The 26,699-nt window shown below is 44.2% G+C and overlaps 1 protein-coding gene across 4 annotated transcripts in view; it reads left to right on the forward strand.

The window, feature by feature from the left end:
• Window positions 1-5,913: 5,913 nt before the first annotated feature.
• EBF2 (EBF transcription factor 2) overlaps window positions 5,914-26,699 on the forward strand; it is a 115,747-nt gene continuing 94,961 nt past the window's right edge. For all 4 annotated transcript variants that reach the window (XM_057414681.1, XM_057414682.1, XM_057414684.1 and 1 more), the window contains exons 1-6: window positions 5,914-6,415; window positions 8,740-8,896; window positions 9,863-9,926; window positions 10,229-10,284; window positions 10,654-10,727; window positions 16,179-16,247. In XM_057414681.1, coding sequence (XP_057270664.1) covers window positions 6,285-6,415; window positions 8,740-8,896; window positions 9,863-9,926; window positions 10,229-10,284; window positions 10,654-10,727; window positions 16,179-16,247 — 551 coding nt within the window. In that variant the 5' untranslated portion in view covers window positions 5,914-6,284. The remainder of the gene's footprint in view (window positions 6,416-8,739; window positions 8,897-9,862; window positions 9,927-10,228; window positions 10,285-10,653; window positions 10,728-16,178; window positions 16,248-26,699) is intronic.

The raw sequence follows: 26,699 nt of genomic DNA on the forward strand, positions 1-26,699 counted from the left end.
CAGAATGGTTAAAGCTAGCTCTTCCTTGAAGCCTGTGATTGCAGTCTCAAATAACCTGGGTTTATTTTTAAGTTCCAGAGCTCAATGCCACTTTCAGAATTGGTTTGCACTAATTTATGGAGCTCCAGGTTGGTAGTAGCCTGCATCAATAATATATGCATGTCCTTGAGCAGCCTAAAGTAGGCTGCCTCTGTAGTCTTCCTGGAGCCCATGCTAGCCAAGGTGCTTGCTGCACATGTGATGTGACCTGGGTATTCGTCTAGTTGTTATGGACTCCTGTGTATTTGGAAGATGGCTCAATGAGATGTCTTTGTCTTTGTAGGTGGTGAGCATGGTGGACCTTTATTCTTGTGTGCCTTTTTGGTGCCTCAACTTCTCAGCTTATTGAACAGTAATACTGCAGAGATTAGGTGAGTTTTTCTTCAAGAACCTTGAAAGCTTCATGAACACTGAAAATAGGAAAATCAAATGCTATAATCAATCTTAAAATAGCCCCTCTACAACATAAAATTGGTCTGATTCAAACCCTGTTGAAGTCAAAATGTTTCCAACAATGTCCTAGGCTTGAATGAAACCCTCTAACTTCCTTTTTGTGGATGGTAAAGTTCTGGATTTATCCTTACAGTGAAAGGTTAGTGGAAAGCCTGAGGTGGATCTGCTGGTCTGAGTTATGTGAGGATGGAAATCAGTATACTTTCTTTTTTTGAAAACGAATGTTTCTTTGAGAAGGCTGTGGGGGGTGTTTATACATATATGCATATATATGTATGTATATGCCTGGAAAATGACAGAACTTTGGAAGCTGGCTTCTCTAGGTAGCTAGCCCTAGCTGGAGGCTGTTCTTTCAGCCAGCCAAAACAGTGCAGCAAGATACACATTAGATATGTGTCCCCCCCTTTATCAACCAGAGACAAAAGTGACAGACTTGGAATTGCACACAATTCACATATTCCTGATACAATATCAGTTTGCATCCAAGTAGTTTTGCATTGTGGTGACTAGAGAGTGCTAAATTTCATGTCAGGCTGTGCTATAGGAAGGAACTAAACCAATTTTCCAAGTGTCTGCAATTCTTGTATTTTAAACACTTGAAAAATCAAGTTTTTATCTTGCAAGTTGCTTAAGGTGTGCTGACTCTTCAGTGTCCCTGTGGCATCACTTGAGAGTGACTGTTCCTGTAATTAAAGTTAGACACCTGTTTAAGACAGAGCTGCATTGAGCTGAGTCAAGAAATAGAATCAGGCCCTTGCTGTACAGATGTTTAAGCATGAGGTTCAGCATGTGTATATTGTCAAGTAATTTTATGTAAGACCAGTGACTAATATGGGTTAAGTGCCAGTATGAGAATGTTTATAATACTGGGGACCATTTTTTATTTGGTTCATATGTTAATGAATTCAGTTCTGCTCTCTGGTATGTTTATTATTTATCCAGTTGCTTGTGGAGATGCTCTTTGACAGCTGGAGTTGGGTCGTAAGTACCTGGAACTAGAAAGGCTCTGATAACCTAAACTTCCTGGTGAATATTTTAGATAGTTTATGTACAAAGACGTACTGAAAAGCTGACCCTGACTGCTTTCCATAAACTGCAAAATGAGAGAGAGGATCCCAGCACAAATATCCGCCCACTTGAAGTATTTTTCCTGAATGTGCTTGTTGCTTCAAACCTCCATGTGGTTAGAAAAACAAACTTCAGCACTAAGGCTTCTCAAATCTGCATTATAAAATAAAATGGAACATACACTCCCGATGGTAAAATATTATTTGCTAACGTGTTCCAAAACCCATTTGAGGCAAAAGGCAGTATCTTAAAAAAAGTTGGATAAAACCCCAGCAGATGTATTTTCCTGCTCTAGTGAAAAAAGCACCTACTTATTGGAGCGAACGGAAGACTATGAAGAAGATGTGCTGGATACAATATTTTCTCCCTTTTGGGAAAGATCAGGTGGAGAAGAAATTATTAAATGTTTGTTTATGCATTTGTAAGTTTGAAAGCTGCTGTAAGTTTGTTCACTGCTTCTAACCTTGAGCAGGACAATGTCTGGAACTTGCACATTTCGTAAGCACTGATCAGTGTGGAGAGCTGACTCCAGTAAATAGTGAAAGAGGGAGAGACGGTACAGCCCATGGTTTTACAGCTAAACCCCGCGGGTTTGGGTGTTTGCTACTGGCGGGGGGAGGGGGGGGGAAGACCGTGTGTCTGTGGAGAGGATTGATTATTTTAGACTTGGGGGTTAAACTTTGTCCGGCAATCAGCTGGGGGAGTTCCTTTCTGCGAGAACCTGTATTTCGAGGATATAAACCCAGGCTTCTAATTAATATAACCAAAAGCTCTTCAGTGCTGAAGTACTTGGTTTGCATTTTCCATTCACAGTTAAGAGCTTGATTTGCTTTCACGACTTAGTTGCTTGCACCTGAACTGCTTTAAACCTCTCGGATTAAAAACGTTTTAAGCAGCGTTTCCCCCCCCGAAGCCGTGTACGTTCTTACTTCGGTTAAATCGAGGCTTTTGTAAATCCAGAGCAGTCTTGCATGACTCGGAGCAGGCTCATCTAGTTTTGTATATGGTGCCCTGACCACGCTCCGCGCTCCTCCCGGTACCCGTGTTCAGAGCACAGCCTGTGCTGGTGCGTGTAGCCCCGGTTCTGTGCAGGGCATCCCCTTCAAGTGAATGTGGTGGTTATGCTCGTGTCAGGCTCCTGAAAATTATTTTGGAGCACTTGTTTGTTTGGCAAATATCGTTATATGGCCAAAAATGCGTTTGGTGTGTGCTTGAACATTAATGACTTAAAACTTGAAGCTGTTGACAGCTTTGAAGGAACATTTGGAACCGGCACATTTCTTTTTTCTGGTACACCTGTATCAGAAAAATGAACCTTCTATTGAGAATACTGGATAAAGAGGAAAAGATTTGTTATCCTTCTCTGTCTGATAATTTTAACCTACGATTCTTTCCCTTGAGACACCTGAAGGATGGTGAATTCTCCCAAATGAATAGGACAGGGGGGATATGGTTCCTTCCAAGTGTCGTCTTTAGGTGTATTTTAACTTTCTCATTGGCATTTTCTCCTTAAAGTTGGGAGGAAATAATAATTGTTTAAGGTTACGCTTTTAGAGGGTTGAAGTATTATCTTCAGTATATATGTTTCTTTCTGCTGGGAGTTGCTAAAACGTGTCGGGTGGCTAAATTTGGCTATGCTATCTGAAATGACGATGTTAAAACCCTGCTAACAAAGGCGCATCTCGCTTCACGCCAGACCCGCCTCACCTGTCACTTTGACCCCGGCATGCGGCGGAGCGCGGCAGCCCGGAGGGGAGCAGCGAGCACCTCCAGAAGGCAGCGAGCACCGCTCCCAACCCGCAGCTTTTTCCCCTTCTTTTTAGCTTGGAGCGGTTTGCGAGGGTGGAAGCCGCGGGGGGAGCTCCGGCCCCGCGCCTTCTCGTAGCCGCTTCTCGGGCGTCGCTTCCACTCTCGGCGCCGAGAAGCCCTTTCCCCGAGCGCTTGGCGCGCTCTGATTTGTGTCTCCAAATGTTTGGAGAACCGGGTGCAAGTCCGGTGCGGAAGATCCGCTGCTGGTTGGAGGCTCCCTTCTCTTACCGGGGTGTCCCCGGCAGGTCTTGCAGGGTTTGTCCATCCCGGAGTTAGACGGTGCCATTTACCTGCCGGCGGAGCCGGCTTCCTCAGCAGGAACATCTGAAGTGCAAAGCCAAACTCGGCGGCGGTTGCACTAGTGTAACTGCTGCTTTTACTCGGTGATTTTACTTCAGAAGAGTCTCAGAAATTGGCTTTTCCCAAACTGCGTTAAACCGAGTGCTTCAGATGAGCAATTTAGATCAGGAGGTTGTAATTTCAGAGGTACTAAATCCTGTTAAAATAAGCCACAAAGGAGGGAAACTTAGCTGAGGGCGGGGGAGCAGATTCTCCCCGAAAGCGCTTCTTCTGCCAGGGCCGTTGAGGGACCCAGCGCGGGGCTGTGCCGCTTCCCCAGCGCCCGCCGAGCCCCCCCCCGCGGAGGGGACGGTCCCTTCGCTTGTCCCTGAAGGGCAGAATTCTGGTGGCAGCTGCTTGGGGCGAGGAGAGGGCATTTCCGTGACCCGCGCCTCTGCCCCCTGACCCGCCCCGAGTCCCCCGAGCACGGCTCCAGGGCCGCGGAGCACGACCCCCCCCCTTGTATCGAAGTCGGGCAGGACCCGAGCGGACTTGTAGGGACAGAGCCGGCTTCATCACCCAGGAGCGAGGGACTCCGGGTATTAGGAAACGTTTTCTCCTTCTGAATACATCGGCCAAGGTTAGATGGATTGGGAATTCCGCCCCCTCCCCTTCCGTCTCTGCCCGGGTCTCAGACTAAACGCAGAAACGGTCGGAGTGGCATTGCCAAAAAATGCGCTTAGTGCGGAGAGGGGGCTTTTATCTGAGGAAATGTACCCACGCCTATTGCGAAATGGTCACAAGAAAAATCCCACCCTAATCTGCCTTACCACTGCCCGCATGTTTACCTCGTAGGTCCTTGTTCTCTCATTTCTTACTAGTTTTTCAAATATGTTACCCTGTTTGGGTGAATTGGGGTGGTTTTTTTTATACTGAGAAACCGCATCTCAAAGATGCTAAGATCGTATCTTGAGGGGCTGGCCTCGGCTCCAGAACACTATCAAACTGCCTCTGCTTTTCTTTCCCGTTAATATAACGCCAGCCTCGCCTTTTGCTAACCTGGCAAAATCGCTTCCTGCATATTTATCAATTTTGGGAGGCGGGTAGCATGGTAAATGTCCTGGAACAAAGATCGTGCGCGGTGCATTAGTTCATTCAGTACCATGTGTGTCACTCCTGCGGACACAACAGTTCGCAACGTCGGCTTCGCCCTCAGCCCGGCCTGAATTAAGGATACGTTTTAATCAAAGTTTTATGGGAAGATTTTAATTTGCGATTATTTTGGCGAGAACTGTATGAAACTCCATGAAAATAATTTCGCATTTAGTAGAAAAGTGGCTTTTTGGAATGCAGCTGAACGTGGATGGAAGGAGTTGGGATTTATTTCGAAATGGATATTATAGTCCTATCTCGTTAAAAATAAATAATAAAGCAGGTTAAAGAGAGAAGCTGCACATAATGAGTGAGGAAATCCTTGCGCTGTCCCTTTAACTACCGAACATCTGATTCCCTCATCTGGCAGATGGTCTCTGAGCACAGATTTGCATTCATTGTCTTGAAATCTGTTTTCGCGTTGGTGCTATATAGATTTCAGAGGCAGATCTATACGCGGATCGGAATACAAAGGGGGCAGGAGGAAAATGATCACCGAGGCAGAGTGCGTTACAAAAACCAGAATCCATGCGGTCCCCGTGCGCAGCGGGCCGGGCTGGGGGAGCTCCGCTCGCTTTGAACGGGGAATTTTGCCCATGATAACAAGTTTTAAGGCTGGACCCGGCAGCTCTCGCACAGTGGGAGCGCAGACCCCGCGGGCAGCGCTGCCGCTCGGTTCGCTCCTCCGGGCGCTCGGTTTTTAAACCCCGCGCCCGAGAGCGAACCATCCAACTGCCTGTGCGGCTGCCTTGTCCCTGCAGCACGGTTGGATCGTTACGTGGCCGTTAGCATGGGGTAGGGCCGTGCCGTGAAGTTCGGAGCTTGCCCGCCCGCCGCGCTCCCGGTGCCGCGGCCCCGCTGCCCGCTCCCCGCCCGCGGGTCCGGCCCCGGGACCGCCCGCTTCCCACCAATCCGCGGACGGTATGCTAATGTAATCCCTTATTTGGGAGCAGGCTCCGCCCCCTTCCCGGTACGTCCGCGGTAACCCATTCATGGTGACCGGCTGCGGGAGGACCGGCTCTTCCCGGTGGAGCTGTACAAGACCCTCCTTAACTCCGCTTCTTCCTTTCTTGTACAGTTTATCCCGCTTTTTTTTCCCTGTTCCCCCCCCCTCCCCTCCCCCGGATTAGGCAGCAATCATTCCTTCTCCCCGTGTCTGTGGAGAAACAGGTGATCCTGGTTAACAGCCATCGCTTTCTGGATGCAGTTTCCTCTCCTGCGTTTGAAGGATGATGATACCCGGCAAGACTGAATCAGCGTAACTTTTACTTTGCAAGAGGAAAAACTTTTCATTTTCTCTATTTGAAGGCATTAAAAACACGTAGCACTTAAAAAAGCAGAAGAAGTTGGTTTTAAAGCTGAACTTCTCCACTTTCCTGGGATTTGTGTGTGCCAATTCCAAAGGCTGTGTCTTTTTATTTTCTTCTTTTCTCCTCCCTTATCTCCCAAAAGGAAACTGTTGATAGTTGGAATAGACTTTTTAAATGTTTGGGATTCAAGATACTTTAGGAAGAGGACCAATTCTGAAAGATAAATCTCTAGGTTCTGAAATGGATTCCGTCAGGTCCTGGGTCAGAAACGTTGGGGTTGTGGATGCAAACGTAGCAGCACAAAGGTAACCGTGACTATTTCTCCCCGTTTCCCCCCTGCCTTTATTATTTTACCTTTTTAAGCAAGCCTTTACTCTCTGTTGTTGTTCGCATTTGATATTAAATTTATCCTCTCCCTTTCTGTCCCCTTCCCAGTCTCCTCTAGTCAGTGAAAATCCAAGTTAGTGCAGCTAGAGCTAGGGAGAAGCGCTCCAAACACGGAGAGCATCAAGCGTCCTAAAATCCAGTGCGGGGATCGGATGACAGCGACATCGGCTCATTACTTCTTTTCCTGCGGAAGGGAGGTGTGTGTGTGGTGGATTATAACAGTAATACAGACTGCTCCTTCCCTCTTTGTGGGTCGGACAGCCGAATAGGAGTGGATAAAGTTAGAATTAACTTAAATGTAGGTCTTTCCCTCCGCCCTCCCCGGCCCATCTTGTTTCATTTAATACAAGTGGCTCTGCAGCTACCGCAGGCACCGGCCAAACCTTCCCCCGCGGCTTCAAGGCCGCGAGCTGCCTAAAGCAGGCGAGCAGCGGCTGGAGCGCGGTTCTCTGGACCAAGGGGAGTCTGCAGAACGGGAGCCGCGTGGGTGCTGCGCGGAGCCGGCGGGGAGCACCTGCCCGCGGGGCTCTGCGCCGAGGGGCTGCGGAGCCCACGGCGCTGGGGCCGGGTGTTTCAACTTGTTTGGGAGGGTTACACCACTCCTCCCACCCCCTTTTATTCTCTCTTCCCAGCCAAGTCGGCTCAGGACCGTTATTCCAGTCTTCCCATTAGGGGTAAGACGATTAAACCCACTTCTAGGTATTTTTTTTTCTTCCTCGCTCTCTGGATACATTTTTTTCTTCTTATTATTTTTTATTAAGTAGCAAAAGATAAAGGTAAAATTAGTCCCAGGAATAAGTTGGAGTTTTTTTAACATAGAAACAAAGTGAAGGGCATGTGACACCAGATGGGACTTCAAATGAACCATGGACGTTTTAAATAGTACTGCCATGCCCTCCCCCTCCTCCGGCCTGATCTGTGAGCGAGGTTTTCTGAGGGCTATGGGAGGAGTTATCAAGAGTTTTATGAATGTCGATAGATGGTTTAATAAATACAATGAGGGGAGGAAGAGGTTTATTCCCGGGGAAACCGAAAGCAAAAGGAAACAGCTCCTAAAGAAGCCTGTAAGTCTTGGAGCAGTGGGGCAGTAGTTGCGCTGTGCTCGTGGTGGCATCACCAGGGCTCTTTGAGAGACCTGTAACAAACCAAGAAATGCAGAAAATGAGAGGAAATCCGAACTAGGGGCAGTTGTGGCGGATGTGGTGAGTTCACACTGCACCTATTTGGCAAGGGAAAACACAGGGAAACATCTGTAGTTCTCCGAAAGAGTCAAACACTTTTGCCAGTGTGGTGCAGCTATTTTGGGGACTGAAAAGGCGAAGCAGTTCTGACTCCGAACTTGTCTGGTAGGTAGACTTGATCTGTCTAGTAAATAATCTGGAGGTGCTAATGCGCGCCCTTGTTCTCTGCAGTGGGTAGAAATCGGCATTAGGGAGAAGGAGCTACAGCTAGTTTCATTAAGAAATATACCTGCAGTTTGGGATATTGTAAATACACAAAAGCATTTCAGTCTTGCAGTCGGGGACAAGATTTGAGCAAAGGCGAATTAACTTGAACCTAAATTCTTTCAATTTAAATCCGAAATTGAAGACCCAGACATCGGTTCAAATAGGACTAAGTGCTACACTGACAAACTGTGCCGCTGAGGGAAGTGGATGCTCTGCTTGAAACTAGTTACCTTTCACCTAAAATGTAGGTGTCCTCAAGTTGACAGTCTGCTTGTAGGATCTGTTGTAAGGTCCTTGTCTCCTACAGGAGAAGTGAGCGATGTTGGGATGCATAGATAGCACTTCCAGACCCGCTAATATGTTACACCATCTTCCCACCGTGCGTGTTGCATTCCAGAGATGAGTGTGACAGAGAGGAAAATAGGTAGAGGAAGGAATAAAACACTTCCTGCATTTAGCAGTGACCGATCTCTTTCTTATCTTTCGGCGCCTGTAAATTATTCTTATCCTTGGAGCAAACTGCAGACACCAGCGTTACAGCGACAGCCCGGCCCGGTCGCAGCCCTCGGCCGCGCTTCTCCATAGCGGAGCCGCGGCGCCCGGGCGGGGAAGCGCCGGGGTCGGTGTGACAAGCGACTGCTCCAGCGCTGTGTGCCGCTGGCGCGGGGGGGCGATTGCCGGCTCTTCTCGGAATGTGTGCTGCCTTTTCTGTTGTTGTTTTGCTGTGACTGCTGCACAACCTGGTAATGTCTTTGTCTCTCCCCCACACCCCATCCCGTATGTTTCCTTCACAGCGGAGTAGCTTTGTCCAGAGCTCACTTTGAAAAGCAGCCACCTTCCAACTTGAGGAAATCCAATTTCTTTCACTTTGTTCTGGCTCTCTACGACAGACAGGGGCAGCCCGTGGAAATAGAGAGGACAGCTTTTGTGGACTTTGTAGAAAATGATAAAGTAAGGCTTGTTATCTTTCTTCTTCCTGTTTCCCTCTCCAAATCTGGTCTTTTCTTCTCCCCGTTGAGCTGTTAACTTCTAATACCTGTTGTCCCGAACAACATACAACCAGCTCTTGGTTAAGGGTTCAGGTGCTTTGACAGAGCTGTTGCCCTCTGTGTGCTGCTGTAGTTAAAAAGGTTTGCAAGCCTCTGCTGTATTGGGAATACAATGGGAATTTCATAGACCCACTAAAAATAGAATAAAAAAAAATAATGCGGGTCAAATGTACCTTTTTTTGGTACCTACCAGATCTGCCAAGTTTTATAAGCACCCTCACAGAAGTGGAATCTGACCTGTAATAGGGCATATTATTGCTGAGCTTGATTATATGTATTTTTGAAGGCTCCAAAGTCAATGCCAGGATTTAAAAAGCATTTGCTTTTGGATTTTAAAACCCATGTGCTGACCACTTCACATTGGTTTTACAATTGTTTTGTTAGTCATGGACATTTTTTAATTATGAAGAACGGTCATTAATTATTTTCTAGGAAATTACAGTAAAAATAAAAATGCATGCAAGAAGCCTCCCTGTAACAGGAAATAAATATCAGTAATGATTCAAAATAACACTACTGCAAAGGAATGAGCATGCTAAACCCCAAATCCACTGATTTTTCCCACCGTCAATCTGCTTCATATTAACTGACTTGAAATGGACTACTTTATCTTGGTGTATTGCCTTGAAAAAGTGGAGAGCATAGCAGCAAATAGGAGGAAAAGAAGTTCTTGAACTCCTATAGGAAAAGATGTCAGCAGTATTTTGTAGTTTGCCTTGGGTCATTCGGAAGGTTAATACATCCCAATCAGTGGATTCACCTCGCAGAATTTTAATGAACTTTGTTGTCACTTCATCATGATTATCAGCTTCTGCATTTTAAATGTGCCAAGTGTAAGTTCTGGAAGATTTTTAATTCTCTCTTTCAGGAGCAAGGCAATGAAAAGACAAACAACGGCACACATTACAAACTCCAGCTCCTCTATAGCAATGGTGAGTGCCCCTTCCAGTCACCTTCCTTGCGCTGTAAAGGGAGGGAAGGTTTGTAGGTGCTGTCACTTTGATTTCTGAAACACACTGAAATTCCCTTGCCTGATGCCCCTTCAGTGTACGGATGGGTTCTAAAGTTTCCCTGGTGTGGATGGCCTTGGGAAACACACTAGAAGGAACAAAACTCAAGTGGTCTTTCTGAGGAGGTTTAGTAAGGCACTAGATGAAACTAAACAGGTTTGTTCTGATGCTGAGGGAAGGATGCGTGTGGCAGCGTTGTTTATTGCTCGTCTGTCTCGCTGTAGGTGTCAGGACTGAACAGGATCTGTACGTTAGACTCATCGACTCAGTCACTAAGCAGGTGAGCATAGCTAATGTGTGCCGTGCTGTCCCGCTTTGCTGCAGCCTGCCTTTTTCCCAAACACTGCCCTGCATGTTTTTTTTCCTTCCGGTTAATTTTTGCTTCTGGTTCATCTTAAAGACCTTATTTTTGAGGGCAATTGAAAAGTAATGCTCTAAAGTCTATTTAATTTTTTTTTCTTTATGGTTTGTAGGTTTTTATCCTCTTTAAAATCAATATTTATGTATAAGCTGCTTCCCCTGCTCATAAAGGCTTTGGGGGAAGGTTTTTATGTGTGAATAGTGGTAAAAAGCCTTCACCTTAGATCTGAATATTATGATGTGAGTAACCCCAATGCTCCTGGCTTACCCCTGCCTTTAATTCTTGTAGCCCATAACTTACGAAGGACAGAACAAGAACCCTGAAATGTGCAGAGTGTTGCTTACCCACGAGGTCATGTGCAGGTAAGATGACTTGATTAATGGCATGGCATGTGTCAAGTTTGTTTCCATAGATGCCAAAATGGCCTTTCTGATGAAGTTACGGGTAGGAAGAGTTTGGTAGTTTTGTCATTGAGTCACAGGGGTTATTTATGTAGGAAGATTTTCCTTTTACATGTGGATAATGCTTGATTTGGGTCCCATACATATATTTGAGGTCTTATTTTTTTATCTTATTTTGCTTTGGCTTTTCTTGTTGTTTACCACAAGAGGCTGAGCAGCCCCATATTTGCAGTCTGACCTGAGCTGCTTTGGTTTAAGCTGGGCCTCTGTATACACTGTTTAAATCAAGACTTTTCATCTGCCTATTTCTTACCCAATTCCTGTTCACCTCTTGAGAATGAGCAGTTGAATGTACAGATTTTTCCCTGGCAATTAGAAGGCATTCTTCATCTAATTTTATCTGGTGAAATAGTTTAATTTTTTTAATTCTCATCATTCATGTTCCTTAATTTTGCTTAGTTTTACGCCAGCCCAAAAAGAAACTCCTCAACCCAAAACACAAATCCTTTTTTATACCGTGTATGCAATATATAGGGGACTTCTACCTTTTAATTCAGAAAGACACTATTTTTAACATGTAAAGTTATAAATTAGAGGGTAAAATGAGTTGAGGATGATATAGTAATATTTATCTAAGTCTGAAGTTGCATGTACCTCATGTATGTACATCATGCTTCCATGAGAAGTTATTACACGAGAACGGGAAAAGTCCTGATATTCTTTCCAGTACATACAACAATGCAAACAGTCACTGTTCTCATATTAAGATGGGTTAAATTGTGCATAGAATGTATTTTATGAAAGGAAAGAAAGGCAAGGCAAACCCAGTCTTGGCCTTTATTAACCACAGTTTATGATTTATTGTATCAGTGGGAGGGGGTTAAGCTGTTGCACTGATGATTGCTTCTTCTAATGTTTGCAGTTTGCTGCTTGATTTTTATTTTGTTTGGTTTTTTTTTTAATGATTTTTTTTTTAAAGTAACCTTTTAATGTAGTAGTAAGAGCAGCCTTTTTGCTCAGACTCCTTGTCAAGGGAAGGTATCAGTTTCGGTACTTAGATATTATATCAACTATTTCATTACTTTTTAAACACGGTAAGAATCGAGTCAATGTGTAGTGTTTCTGTTGGGCTTTGCTCTTGTTAATTAAAAAATGAGCATTGTCACTTCTGTCCAACTTCGCATCCGGGTGCACAAACACGGAGTGTATCAGGCGAGACACCCGTATGGTGCGCTGTACGGGGACCGTAGCTGTAGGACCAAAGAGCAGAGGTACCTTTGTTACTTTCTGTCACATCTGGAACTTGCATATGTATTTAAATACATAATTTAAATATATATGCTATCGATAGTGTGGAAAGTCTTTGCTGTAACTGGGTGAATATCGGAGAAGGAAAATTCTTGGATTTTCCATGCGGCTGTGATAACAACATAACAGCACACTTCATCTTTCTCCTCTCTTCCTGTATCTCTACATCTGTCTGCACTCTTGCAGTTTTAGAAGCTGAAGTATTTCAGCAAACACCAGCACCTTCCCATCCAAATATACTTCAAAATAAAATTAATTTGGCTTTTTGCTCTGCTGCTTCTTCATGCCTCTAGTCACTGTTCAGCTTTTATATGCCTGGCCTCCACTGATGCCTGCAACCATATTCTGTGCTTGATTTGAGGTAGTGTTCTACAAATGTAAGCCACTATTCTGATTACACAGAACTTTCCTGCTTGATAGATTAGCCAAGGAAGAATTACAACTCGGGGATGTCCTTTCTATGTAAAAAACAGATTAGTGAAGGAAATCAAAGCACTTTGTAACCTAATCAAGACATTTGGTTTTAAATGTCGTGTTTTCCTAAAGTAGCTCTGAACAGGATGCTGCATGTTCTGAAGAGGCATTACACATATCACTTTGAATAATGCCCAGGGAATGGATCCAGCTCTAGTTAAACTTGACATTTTATTTTATTTCTTTTAAGTACAATAATCAAATCTTCCTCATTGTGTGCTGCTTAAGTGGCAGCATCAATTTTTAAAGCCTCTAGTTTAGTTTGCATTAGTAACAGTATATAAAAATTTAATGCACTACCCACTCTGCTGTCCAAATTGATGCCTGGTGTTTTTAAAAGAAGGGTCTGCCAGTCTTTCTGCTCCTCTGCTTCCAGTCCTCACTAGTTGAAGGTAGGCTTTCTTTTTGTATGTAATCACACACGCAGCTTTTCCTGCTGCATGGAGACAAGTGCATGTGAAACCCCGTCTCTTTCCCTCAGACGATGACAGATGCATGCTTAGCAGGAAAGTTGTCTAAATATTGATACGGCTGCACCAATCTGTCATACCCATTGAAAGTTAAACTCTCAACTCTCAATAATTAGTGCTTTCACTGAGAGCCTCCTATTTATTTATTTGCACATCTGAAATTCTTCATTTGGGTTATCCTGCCCTAATGGGATCTGTTCCTGTTAGGTGGGTCTCTCTCAGACACACAGGCTTCCCCCCAATGGCTGGAAATCAAGGTAAACACTCTCCTCTCCTGGAATAACTTTTTTCTCCTCTTCTTTTTCTTCCAATTACCGACTAAGAGGAAACTAGTTGTTATGCTGCTGCCAGCAACCCCCTATGCCCTCAATGCTCAGAGGGTTAAAAGGTATTATAATGTGAACAGAAGTAGTCTCAGGGCCTACAGCTGGCTAATAACAGAGTTGTATTGAGCACAGGCGAGCCCCACAGCTGTGACTTTCGCCACAAGGCTCAGACTAGACGGGAGCTCTAATCAGCTGGGCCAGGCGGCCGCTGGGGCCCGTGTCTTTATCGGCCAGATGGTGTGAATTTAGACACTTTTGTTATGCAATTGCAGGGAGGAGTTGGGGAGAAGAAAACAAAACAAAGGCCACCATGCTGGGAGCTTATTTGAGTTTGAAATTAGAGACAGATTTTTTTATTTTATGGGGAGGGGAGGCAAGTTGAGGGCTGAATTTTAAAACCATTTTAGTCAAGTGTGGGGAGGGAAAGGGTGCAAGTTTGCCCCTGATTTGAGCCTTCTGGGGCATTCAGTTTGGGGATTTGGTGTTGGCCATAGGAGCTTTTTGGTTTCTGTGTTTGATTTTGGTGTTATTTTAATGTAAACCATTATTTTTCCTCATTGGATCTAGTTAAAGGGCAAAGAATAATAAGAAAAGGTGTAGAAACTACAGGCCTCAATATTCTTGTTTTAAGCTAAAGGTATGTTCCTGGCACAATGTTGTAACAGAAGTGTAGGTATTGGTGAAGTCATGCCAATAGTTTGCTTTAAGAGAATATCGTAGGCTTGATCTCTGACCACCAGAGCTTGGGAGTTTTGCCATTGACTTAAATTGGACCAAGTCAATTCTGTGTGATCAGGATGTGGAGATCTCAAAAGCATTTTGAAGTATTCGGAGAAGTTTAGCTGTAAGCCATGGTTTTAGAAAGAAAGTTTCTATGTATTCCAAATGTAAAGCTCTAAACTGTGACAGTTGTGCAAACTCCCATCACCCAAAATGTGTTCATTTCAGACCGCAGCCACACTGAACTCCAGTCTCGCATAACTCATCCTAAGCCACTTCCTATGCCAAGGAATGGCAGCCCTGGGAAGGGTGTATGAGCTGATGAGATGTGATGGAGGAGCCGCTGGTGTGTTCTGCTTGGATATTATCAGTATGCAATCAGATACGTGCTTATGATCATCTGCATAAGTTACATCACTAAAGGGTATCTCATTTAGTATTACTGCAGAGAGGAAACAAGTGCTGTTTCTGCTAGCTGTAAAAAAACCCAAACACTACAAAAGTATCTTGAAAATTGGGGGTTTTGTTGTTTTATTAGAGCAGCATGTAAACCAGCACAAGCGTTTATTCCCAGTGTTACATTGGATATGTAGGAAGCAGATGCCAAATCTATATTCGTCTATGTGAGGGGTTTCTGCTTTTGGGGGGGTTTATTTTTTTTCTTTAGAAACTATCTCGTCTCAGGATTTTAGAACAAAAATATGCAATTCTCTTTAAACAATCATTAGGCAATGAAATGCATAAAAGATGCACTTAAAGTTGGGCGACGGAGGGAATAGGATATTCTTAGCTAGTGTGAATTACCATAGCTTCACTGAAGTCGATGGAGCTATGACAATTTACAGCAGCTCGAGGCTCTGCCCCAGGGATTTTTAAATATTTAGTGTCTCCTTTTATTTTAAAAGGACTAGCATCGATGAATAAGTGCAGGTTTGAGGCAAAGGGAATGTAGAAATGCTGGAACAGTTAGAGCTGCTATTCAAATAGATCTGCTGGTTGGAGCTCATCTCACCGGGCAATTGCAACTTGTGAACGGGAAGGTTCTGGCACACGCTGTAACTTCAATTCCAAATACCTGTGTTTTCTCCTTTCCATATCTGAATGAGGGGTTTTGTCCAAATGCTTTTTAGGTATTTATAATTGAATATTAGGCATTTGGGGGGCGGGGAAGCCCCTCTTTGATGCTTTGTCTGCCTTCAGTGAATTCAAGCATTTTATTGAATTTGGATTTTTTTAATTCCTCTGCTTGGAATTGCTCTCCAGTTGGAAAACTGTGGAATTTGCAGTTTTTCAAATGTACTCAGCACCAATTACAGCACTGTACAAAACCCTCAGCAATTGCTTGATCCCATAGGTGTCAATTTGAAAAACCACAGCAGACTCTGGAAAGCAGAATTTGGGAAGGCTTTTGTGTCAGGGCAGAATGTCATCTGGTGAATTTTGAGGCAAATGGGACTTGGGATGCAGACTCCTTAGTTTTGGATGACTCCATCTTCCCCCTCCCATATTAGCTCTGGTTGGAACAAGCTATCTGAGCATCAGGACAGCTGAAATTTCTTCTAGTGGACTCCTACAGCTAAGGACTGTTTTTAAAGTCTGTTGAATTTCTGGTACTTGGCTGCTGTATCTGCAAGGAGCATCACTCGTGTCCGTGGGTCTGTCAGTGGAAATCGGTGACCCATCTCCTGATTTATTTTTTTCTCTTGTTTTTTTTTATTATTCCTTTTAAAAATGGGAAAAGGAAATGCAGTGGTTTCTTTAGATGGACTTTTAACCATACATAACAGGATACTTGTGCCTGTCATGTCATTGTGACATCTGTTAATCATTTGTTAAGCTTTATGAATAGCACCTTAGTCTAAAGCATGACCATGTTGCTTTTCAGTTTTGGCTGGGAATTGCAGAAAAGACTATGAGGAGCCAAGTACCAAAATCCGGCTGGAAACAACCAGGACTTGGGCACTGAATTCCCTTCTGGAAAGCCTAGCCAGAATTTTCTGTCACTCTTCTAGGCACATGCTGAGTTCTGAAGCTTTGCAGACAAGACTTTCAGCTGGTTGCTTTGCTGTCAATAGACCCAGTAATTCTTTAACTTTGGTTTTCTCTCTCTTTAGTCGGTGCTGTGAGAAGAAAAGTTGTGGCAACAGAAATGAGACTCCGTCTGACCCCGTGATCATCGATAGGTAGGAGACAAATCCTCATTTTCCTACAAAAGCCACCCCAAATTGTTGGTTGTGCTTTGAGGTGGCTGAGGGTTTGTGATGATGGATATCTGTCAGCGTCTGCCATTGGAGATATCTGTGCTTCGTGATTCCTGACAGAGCTGCCAGCCTACGAGCGGGTTGGCTTTAGTCCATCTAGGCTTACCTTGGCATAATGATTGATGTTCATCTTTTAAACTAAGTTCTCTATGTATCACTTTAATTGTGAGCAAATATTCCATATATACATCTGGAATGTTTTCTCTTCACCAGGGATCTGATCCAGCTGGGTTACTGAGACAGATAAAGCTTTGAGCAACCTGGCAGATTCAGTAATATTCTTTAACAAAATACCATTTTTGTAGGAATGTGGGGAGGAAGGAAGGGGTAAAGGCAGAAGTGCAACATGTTGGGTAGGATTAAAACTGATGGTTTGGGTGTTGCGAGCAATTTGATGTAGAACAGCACCTTCATATGTTACTCAGTTCCAGATCCAAGTCTAGGTTCTGCTTGCCAGTTTGTAGGTGAATAACATAAATAGGGGAGAGCAGGGGTTTGTTAAATCATGAGCTGGCACATTAAAGACTGTGAGTACTTGTGGAGGCCGAGAAGTCACCTGTGAACTACTGACTTGAAGTGTTGTTTGCTATCTGGAGATCAAGATTCCAGAAGGATAAATAAGAGTAGACAGAGCTTTCAAAAAGTGCACAACTGAGGTCTCCAGAAGGAGAACAGGAAACAAGGGAAAGTCAGGAAGAAACCTTCTCCCCCCCCTTTAATCTATAGTAACTGTTTAAAGAGCTGCTTTTTCCTGAAGCAGCTGGTACAAGGGGCCAGTGGCGAGTTGCTGCTGAAGTGGAATGATTGTGGATTCAGCTTTTATGTCTGTTATGTGTCTGGCATGCTTTGTCTACATTCTAATAAGCATTATTTGTCATAGTATGTCTTGTGAATTTGTTTTGGCATTCAGAATGGTCAAGCTGGTTTGAATAAAGATTTGCAAGTCTTTCTTTTTCTTCATGACAGAGTTAACCTAAGTATTTTGGAGCTTTGATGTGATGGTTCTTCACTCCTTTTACCCCATGATTTTCTTTTTAATGTTATATTTACAAGCTGTGGTTGGGGCCAGGGTTGGCAGTGGCAGAAAACTGGGCTGTTTGTGTGGGGGCAGTTTCCTGACTGGAAGCAGAAGTCCCAGATATGCCATCTTGACCTTTTCTGTGAAATTTCAAGCTTATTTTTGGCTGTGTTGATGTTTGGTATGAATCTGCTTTTGGGAACTTTCCAATCTGAATGTTCTGAAATTGGTCTTGCTGCTAGAGAAGCAGCATGACATGAGTGCTGTATTAGCCCAGGAATTAAGTCCATGAAGGGGGTAGTGCCTACCACTAGATCAGATTTAGGCCGCAGAGGAAAGGCATGATGACAAATCATACCTGGTGGCATGGTTTAGTGAACAGCGTGGTGAATAGAAGCTAAACTCAAAGCTAAACCTTGTTCTACCACTGATCATAGGGCAGCATCTAGCAGATCACTCCCTCTTCCGCACAGTTGCTCCTATTCCACCACTTTGCCCAGTTACACAAGGTTTGAGGAGTAAGAGATAATCCTGCATCCTGCGTCTTAACACATGTAATGCAAATACTATAACAAAGTTTATGCTGTATGTGCCTGTGCACAGAGGAGTTTGTTGTCTAGACTGTCACCCTCGGGCATGTCCACAGCAGTAACTACCAAAGAGTTTAAACACTCTCCCAAGCTACTTTCAATGGGACTGATCTTCCTGTCTTTCAAACAAGCAGAAAATGGTGCTGAGAACTGTATGTGTTCAGAGCTAGCTTGGGAATCTGGGCAGCAGTGTTCTTATTTATCCAGGTGGTCTTTATATGTCTGCTTTAGAAGAAGACATCTATGGTTAAGAGCTTAGTAGCAGGTAGAATATAGTCTCTGAAATGCAGCTTGCCATCATGCAGGCCAGGAAAGGTAAGACTTTCAGTTCAGTGTTGCCTTCATGGTGGGTTTCTTCTTAGTTCAAAAAGAACTACAGGTTATTTTTAGCAATAAATAATAATTGGAGTGGGTGCAGAGAGGGGCTGCATGTGGGCTGTGTGTCTGTGCTCTGCATCGGCCCACACCATAGACACATCCTACAGACCTCAGGAGACTGCCGAAGCCTTTGACTTAGTTGAGGTTATAACCATCCACTGTTGCACTGAGCTAACCATGCACCAGATTTAGCTCAGTTCAGGGACCATGTTACAAGCTGCTGCATATGACCATAACTTCATGAGCAGTGCACAGCAGTGCAGTGTTTCCCCCTTCCTCTGTTTCTCTCCTTGCTTTTTATGCTCCGGGGGACTGATGCTTAGACACTTGTGTTGGTTTACCTGTTTGTTGCTATAGGGAGGCACAGTTTGTCGGTGTTTGCCAGATCATGGAAACTTGTATCCTTCTTTTAAAAGGAAGAAATGGCTCAGTGGGAAAAAAATGTCAGTCGTGTTGTTGCTGTTGGGTTTTTCCTTCTCCTTGAATGAATTCCAAAAGTTCTTATGCTGAATAAAACATTTCTGCTGTGACCTTTGCTCTGGGGACTAGATTTAGATCCTAAGGACCTTGCAGTTATTTTTCCATTCAGTCTTGAAAACTAGCCCTTTTCTATATGAAAGGGAACTTCTTCACTGAAATTCACTGTGACCCTCTCCCACCGACAAAGGTCTGTAGGAAGTGTTGGAGTATTTAGGTTCCTTCAGTGTTTTGAGTCAGAATTCCAGGGTAAGTCTGATCAGAATCTGACTTCAGAACGCTGCCTCTGTTTTAACAGCAGCGATATGATACAGCTCAAATCCTGCAACGCCGCTATTGCAGAGGTCAAAAAGCAGGAAAGATGGAACCCCAGTGGAGCACAGCACTGAAAGGGCTTTGTGAGCATGGGCAGGAGGTTTCTTGATAGATGTTTAGTCCAGAAGCATTTCCAGAATAGACACTCAAAGCTTTTTAGACAGCACAAATCCCAGTCAGCTCTCAGAATATCAGAGCAAGCTTTAATTTAGCGTATGAGATCAAAATTCATCAGGGCTAAGTTAGTTCTAGTGTGTTTCCGTGGTGGATCATAGCACGGGTGGGTTTCCAGGGATCTTAATGTCTCTTCATCCTGTTTTCCATCTTAGTTTTTGGAGCTAGTACCTGTGGAATTGGTGGGTTTGTGAGACTTCAGCAGTGTAATGGATTTTATTCTCCCCCTCCCTTCGTGGCTGAAGTGGTGGCTCTCGATGTTCCTTGTAATTCCTGGAAATCTGTGAACTTTGAGTACTAACATTCCCTTCTTTTGTTGAAATCATAGGCAGGGATGTGAAGTGGAGGGGTTGGGGTGGCTTCCAGATAGAAGGGTGGACGCTTGTTCTTTTAAAGATGATACTTCCCAAATGAAAAGTGTATTTTGCTTATATTCCAATTAGTTTTCCTCCTTTCCCACTGCAGTGATGCACATGAAAAGAAACTTGGTCTTGGGATTAAAAGGTCAGAGATGCTGCAAATGAATTTAATTCCTCATTTTAGGAGAGTTGGGATATAAATTCCCCATTCATCAAGTGGGAATGTTGGGATGGTTTTCATTTATATATTTCTTTGGGTTTTTTTTTCCATTTTTTCTTTTTTGCTTAATCTCAGCCGTCTGAAAAGGACTTTATCCTTTCCATCACCGTTTTGGGCTGATCCCTAAAACCATGGGGTAACATAAGGATATTTCCTAATGCTTAGGGGCAGAACAGCATGAATGGAGAGGCCTGGATCAAATTCCCACTGATACAGGTTGCCCTGAGACTTCAAGCCAGTCACATAAGTCCTCCGTTTCCCCCTGTGGAAAGTGGTTTCAGATCCTTCAGTAGGAATTTTGAGTTTATTTTTTGTATTTCTACTGTGAGGATTTCACCTCCATGGCAGAGTTGCATTGCTCTTGTTCTGCTGTGCTCCATGCTCCTTGTATGCCTGCCAAGGTAGAATAAACACCTCAGATCTGTTGCTGCTGTGGGGTGAAACGAGGAGCCCCAGAGAGACACTGCCTTCCTCAGCTCCCTGTGCTACAGTCCCCCCTTCCAAGCCTCCAAACCCCACAATGATCTCTCCTGTTGTCCTAGGGAGTCAAAGTCCTTTGTTCACTGCTAAACCCTGCTCTCCTGCAAAGAGCTGCTGTTGTGCCATCTGTCTCTTTATGAATTTTTTAGTAGACTGGATGTTTGTGGGGAGTCAGTAACTTACAGTGCACTATCGGAGCCGTTTGACACGTGGTTCTCTTAGTGCCTAATGTGCATGTTTGGTTCTTCCCTCTTCTTCCCCTTTCAGGCAAAAAGAACATTTCTTTACTAGTTTGTTGTACAAAACATCTTGTAATCTTGCTACGTGCAATCACTTCAAGCTTGTAGATGGAGTAAGCTCGAGGATGGTGTCACATAATCTTCCTTTTAGTGTCGACAGACAACAGGTTTTCCAGCAAGCTGGTGAATCGGGAGGAGCTTAAAGATCTTTCTGAGTGTGCCTGAAAGCTGAAGGATGGACTTGTGGTTAAGGAGCTTGTTTGAGCTGTGGAAGCCCCAGGTTCTCCATTGCAGACTCCCTGTATTTTTCCAGCCGTTCCCATAGGCATTTCTACCTTTCACTGGTAACACAGAGGCACATGCTGAAAACTGATGTGTGCAAATACTATGGTGATGGGGAAAGCTGTTGCCATTAGGTGGCAATTGTTCTGGAGTGATTTAAAAGTTATTCCGTCCCCAGGCCTTAGTTGCTGCTGCCTGGACTGAAGGTGTTACTGCTCCTGAAACTAAGCAAAAAGAAATGATTTTGAATCACTGCTGACTTCAATCACGGATCTATTAGGAAGCAACAGAACTGGGACCTCACTTCCACTAGCTCTTTGTACAGGAGTGCTGCAGGCCTTGTGCTGTAACTGTGTGACTGTGCAGCGTTTTGCCCTGAGCCCTCTGAATAGAACACTTGCCTTTTGGGATAAGTTTGAGGGAAAAACATAACAGGTTGGAGTGTTAACTAAAATTGGTTGGTTTAGTTCCACTAAGTGTGACTGAAGTAGTCAGCTCGTGTTCTGGTTTCAGGACTGCAAGTGGAGCATGGTTAAGTCTCTGAGCAAGCTGAGAGAGCAGCGCTGGTTCAGCCTGGAGAAGAGAAGGCTCCTTAAGGGGAGACCTTAGAGCAGCTCCAGTGCCTAAAGGGACTGCAGGAAACCTGGAGAGGGGCTTTGGACAAGGGCCTATAGGGACAAGACAATGGGAATGGCTTTAACCTGCCAGAGAGGTTCCCTGATGCTTTAGTGCAGTTTGGACAGCAAGCATGGACAAATTCTAATCTTGTTAGATGACTTCTCCTTTAGTGGAGACAAAAACCATTGCTGGTGCTGGCTGGGTGAATCCTGACTGGGCAAGGCAGAGTTTTGATCAGAGTTCAAACAGAGTGGAAAAATCCTAGTCTCCTCTTAAATGGAGGCTTTGTCCTTGCAGTAAAGAGAATTTGATGCAGTTTATGTCCTGTTCTTATGAACAGCCAGCTGATGCTGAGGGCTCTCAGAATTACAGATGTGATAGCAGTGTGAGGAGCCAGTGGAGTCAAGGAGTTTGGTAACAGAAGAGTGGGGAATGGAATCAAAGTTTCCCATGAGCTAAAGCACCTCTGGGACCAGTCGCTGAGGGTGAATTTGCTATGCAAACAGGGCAAAAGAAATTCTGGGCACACAGAGCATTGGTGTGTGACATGTGATCTCTAAAACTTAGCTGTTTGAAAATGGCCTGCGTTTGTCTGGATCCATCTGAGCGCATCTTTGCCAGTATTTCAGAGTATTTGCATCTTGATGAAAGCATCCTCTGTGTATTTATGACCTGAAATACTGTTCCTTATCACTTTTGCCCTCCTCTAGGCCTCTGTCTAGACCTGGTTTTATGGACTTGTCACTTCATCTGCCCTAGCCTTTCTTGTTACTGCCTCTTGCTTTCCTTTTGAACCTTTTATTTCTGTCCATCCCTTCCTTGTGTTTCTTTCACCATCTGTTTCTGGTAAGATCTTGTGTATTTTCCATGCTGTTAACTTCAGCTGCTCTGAAGTGAATGCTTCACATCTGAAGAAAGGCTGCCAGTTAATGTATAGTGCTTGCCCTTTTCAGATAGGGGATGAAATAACTTGTCCCACTTGGAACATCTCCCAGCGTCCTTGCAAAATGAAGACAGGGTTGAGACTGAAAGTATATAATGTATATCTGAAACTTGCTAACTCAGATAGCAATGGGCTCACCATTTTAATCACAGTAAGAGCTGACATGACTTGCCCAGGATCATGTAGGAGACAGTGTGGAGTGGAATCCAAGTCTTGTGTGTTCCAGACTAGATCATGTAAGCATGTCCTGGAACAGCATTTCCTTTCTGCAACTGCAAGTCATATTCCCATCTTTCTCTGACTGGGACCTTTAATGTGCTGCTCTCATCCAGCCCATCTTCTTTCTTCTTCTTTTTTTTTTCTTTCCTCCCCATCTCCTCTGCTCATTTCCTTCACAAACAAATGCTTATTTCTCCATGGGCATTCCATTTATAACTCCATGTTTGGTGGCTTTTCCTTCAGGTGGAGTCCATTGAGCTTGTAAATCATATTGGATCAGTGAGCCTATAATGAGGCTCCTAAGTCCAAACAGTGCAAGTCTGCTGGGATTTTATTGTTCATAAAGCTTCTTCCCTGGGGAGTGATAGAGCCATTAGGTGCGTGCTGTGTTTAATATTTGGTCATGGCAGGAAGCAATAATTTTCTCTCTTTTACTGTGGCTCCTGAGTTGTTTTTAAGCACTCGGCTTATTTGAGTGCCTCTGAACCCATTAGGCAAAAGGAGCTGCTCTGCCCTACCTGGGTTTGTATCTGGCCTACAAAGGCTATTTCAAGAAAGTAAAATGAGGCAGCAACTGATTGCCCTGTGGTGGCTCTTAATCACTTGCCCCTCTCATGAACTCAAGTGCTGTCACACCTGACAAGAGATGGCATGAAGCTGATTCCACCAGACAATGGCATTTCTCACGCTGAAGGGATTGTTCTGTTTGTTCCAGCAGAGAACAACCACCAGGGCTCCTGTTTGTATGGCATGTTAAATGGAGCTAAGGATTTATCTTGGGTGAATCCACACCAAAACTTCCTTTCCTTTCAGTGGAAGCGGGAGCAAGGCTGTTATTCCAGTATTCTGGAAGTGGGTGTGTATGTTTTAATCAACAAAACCACCAAGCAAAAACCAACCAAAAAACAAGGAGTGAAACCCAATTCACTTTTCCAGGAAGGAATTGCAATTTGGGAAAGGAAACTGGCAGAGTCTGGGCTGTAGGAGCTTTGCAGTGTCACAACTTCATACCCGTGTGGCCTGGGGCCATGGGTGAGCGGGGCAAGTCCAGCTCTGCAGCCCATTGAGCCCTCTTCCCTCTGCTCAGTTCTTGGCATGAAGGCAGAAAATTCTGCTACGTGGATTTTTTTTTTTATCCCTTTAAAGAGAAAAGAGTGGAGTAACTATTCTCCTTGGAAATGTGAATCCCAAGCAAAGGAAAATGGTGTTGTCAATTACTGTGAATCCTTTCAAGGTACAGGCTCTGTAGCATGATAGGAAGTGGCTCCTCTGACAGCCTTTCCCTTGTATTCGCAGTGCTTCTCTCAAAGTCCTAGTCAACTTTCTCCACAGGATGTGCCATCCATTCTGCATGCGCCTTATGCTTTCCATTGTTGCTGCTGACTGCACCACCAAGCGGGTTTGTTAGCCTGATTATTGTAGGTGTTCACTTGCTCTAGTTAGGTCTGTTCCTTTGCTTCAGGGGAAGAGTTTTCCACTACCACGTTTTCCCGCTGGGTCCTTGTCTTGATCTTTGCAGCTCTGTGCAAGAGGCTTGTATGAGAAAGGAAAGAAATAATTGCCTTGCTCTTAGGCTCTGTACCCAGGAGCTACGTTGCAGAAGCAGGACTGCATGAGGTATGTTTGCATTAGCCAGACACACACACACACACATTGTGCTTTACCTTAGAGGAGGATGAGCAAGTGTTTGAAAAGAGAGGGTGTAGGATGGGTAATTACACAGGTGTTTAAAGTGTTTGAAAGCCAGAACACAGTGAACAGATCAAATTACCTAACGGCATAAAGAAATGAGACTTAAAGCCAAGAGTGGGGATGTCAATCCAAATATTGAATGGTTTTTGAAGAGATGTGGTTATGTTCTCTTCTGCAGCTTTGATAAAAAGCTATTTCAGCAAATGGATCCCAATTCGGCAAAACACTTGGCACTTTTATTTAGCATCAACATCAAGAAGCATGTATGTAAATATTTTGTTGAAGTTAAGTCCTGAAAAGATCGTGAAACTGCTAGAACTCCCAGCTGGGCTTTGTTGTTGTTGTCAGCTTCCCATCAGGAACTACAGTTCCTGAAGTTTCCTTTTTTGCAAAGGTAAAACTTGGGATTTTCACATGAATCTAAACTAAAAAGTGCTGTTTGGGAGGAGAGGTAAAGCTGGGGAGGTTCTGCCTCCTTCAGACATGCTCTTCATCTTATGCATCTATCTGAGGGTTTTATTCTGGACAGTTTTAAATGCTCCTTGAATTAATGCTGCTCGCCGTGTCACTGGGTCTCCACGCTACATTGTGCTGGATACTAATTTGGAGCAGGAGCAAATACTTGAACAGTGATGTTTTTCCAGATCTCTCCTCTCATTAGGAACGTGGGTGCTCAGTACCTCGAAGAAAAATAACGAGGACTTTGAAGGCTGACTCCACGCCAGAATAAATCATTTTCCTTGATGTTGACAAAAGATTTGGTCAGTCAGAATTCCTCGGCTAAAGAGGGGGGAAAAGTATCCAGGGTTGTGTCAGTGTCACTTGTTGACATAGACCTCAAAAAAAAAAATCCTCTGGGACGTTTTGGTTAAAGGTTTGGGGTTTTATTTTCCCCTTCCCCTTTATCTCAAGCATTTCCCAGCATTCCTGCAGGGACATCTGGTTCTCTCATTTTCCAGTTTGACTTCGGTGCCTTCAGAAAGTGTCACTGTCAGTTGCTTTCTGTTTAGCCAGGCAACACGAGCAGGAGAGGAGCCCTGCCTGATAACTCGCCTAACATAGAGCTGCCCTTCAGAAGCAGTGACCTGAACCATTTCTGTGATGGGCAGTGGGACTGTGTCCCCTTTCCTTTCGTTTTCTTCTGTAGCTTCAGGTTTGTATTTTTTTTTAATAGGGAAGATTTCTGTTTATGTTACCCACGAAGGCACGTGAAGTTCTGTCTCTTTGTGCACTCATACATTGGATGGCTGTTTTCCTCCACTTGAGAGCTCTGCTTTAGCAAGAGAACAGCAGCCAGCAGATAAATGCTCTGTATTTGCACAGATCAAAGGTGATTTTAGAGCAGTGGATTCTGATTGCTTGGGTCATGTGAGTTGTCATATAGCTGGGAGAGTTTCTATCGGCTCAGGCTTGTCTGTAACTCTTGTGGATGTGTACTGCACATAGTTTGGGAGCAGCCTCTTCTTGATGGCTTGCTTGCAGTGTGGGGAAATGGTGCTTCTGGGCAAGAGAATTGGGCTTTAAGGTTTGGTGAGGAATTTTGTATGGACTGCGAGTCTTGACTGGAGGATTAGGACCTGATGGTAGGTTGGGCCCAGCTGGGGGCTGAGGAAGAGGCAAGGAGCAGCTAGAACAAGCAGGTAAAAATGGGAATGGGGCATGGTACATGCTGTGACGTATTGAGGAAGAATTACGTCATAATAGGATGGTACCATATACATCAAAAAGGATTTCAGTTAATTAGTTTATTTTAATTGTAACATTTTCTAGTTTCTGAATGAGTTTTTAAGAGCTCTGTAATGTTTCTGTATTTAAGATTGTTGGCATGTGAAAGACTTGCTATTAACATTGCTGTAAGCTGCAGGTGTGGGTGAAGTTTTATCTTCCTGCAAGCTTTAATATGAGTGTTTGATAATAAAATCCCCTGTATCTTTCATGCACGTTACTTTTCCCAAATAAGAAATCTAGAGCTGTTCCCTGAGCTGTTTTGGGACACTGTCAGCATTGGCAAAGTACAGGGTGGTTGTTAACATAATGGCTCTACAGAGCTGTGTATAACAGCCTGCAGCACAGCTGTGATCATATGCAGGTACAGGATTTTAACAGACTACCAAGACTTTGCTCAATTGAACCCTACACAAATTGAGTCTCTACTGTCATCATCTTCCCCCCCCACACCCCATTATGCCATTTCAGGTACACCCTGCATATCTGTAGCAGCCCTGAAGAGCAGAGTTAAAGCTGAAGTCATTGGAGAGGCAACTTGATTGGAGTTGCAGCCCTTCCCCTCTAAGACATAGATCTGAACTTGAAAAATGAACTGAGTCTGTTTGTCCCTGCAGCTGCTTCCAGCCCACACTGCAAGCACTG

The sequence above is a fragment of the Pezoporus wallicus genome, unplaced genomic scaffold, assembly GCF_028554395.1.
Source record: "Pezoporus wallicus isolate ANWC-B61680 ecotype Strahan unplaced genomic scaffold, APGP_CSIRO_Pwel_v1 contig_11047, whole genome shotgun sequence".
NCBI lineage: Eukaryota > Metazoa > Chordata > Aves > Psittaciformes > Psittacidae > Pezoporus > Pezoporus wallicus.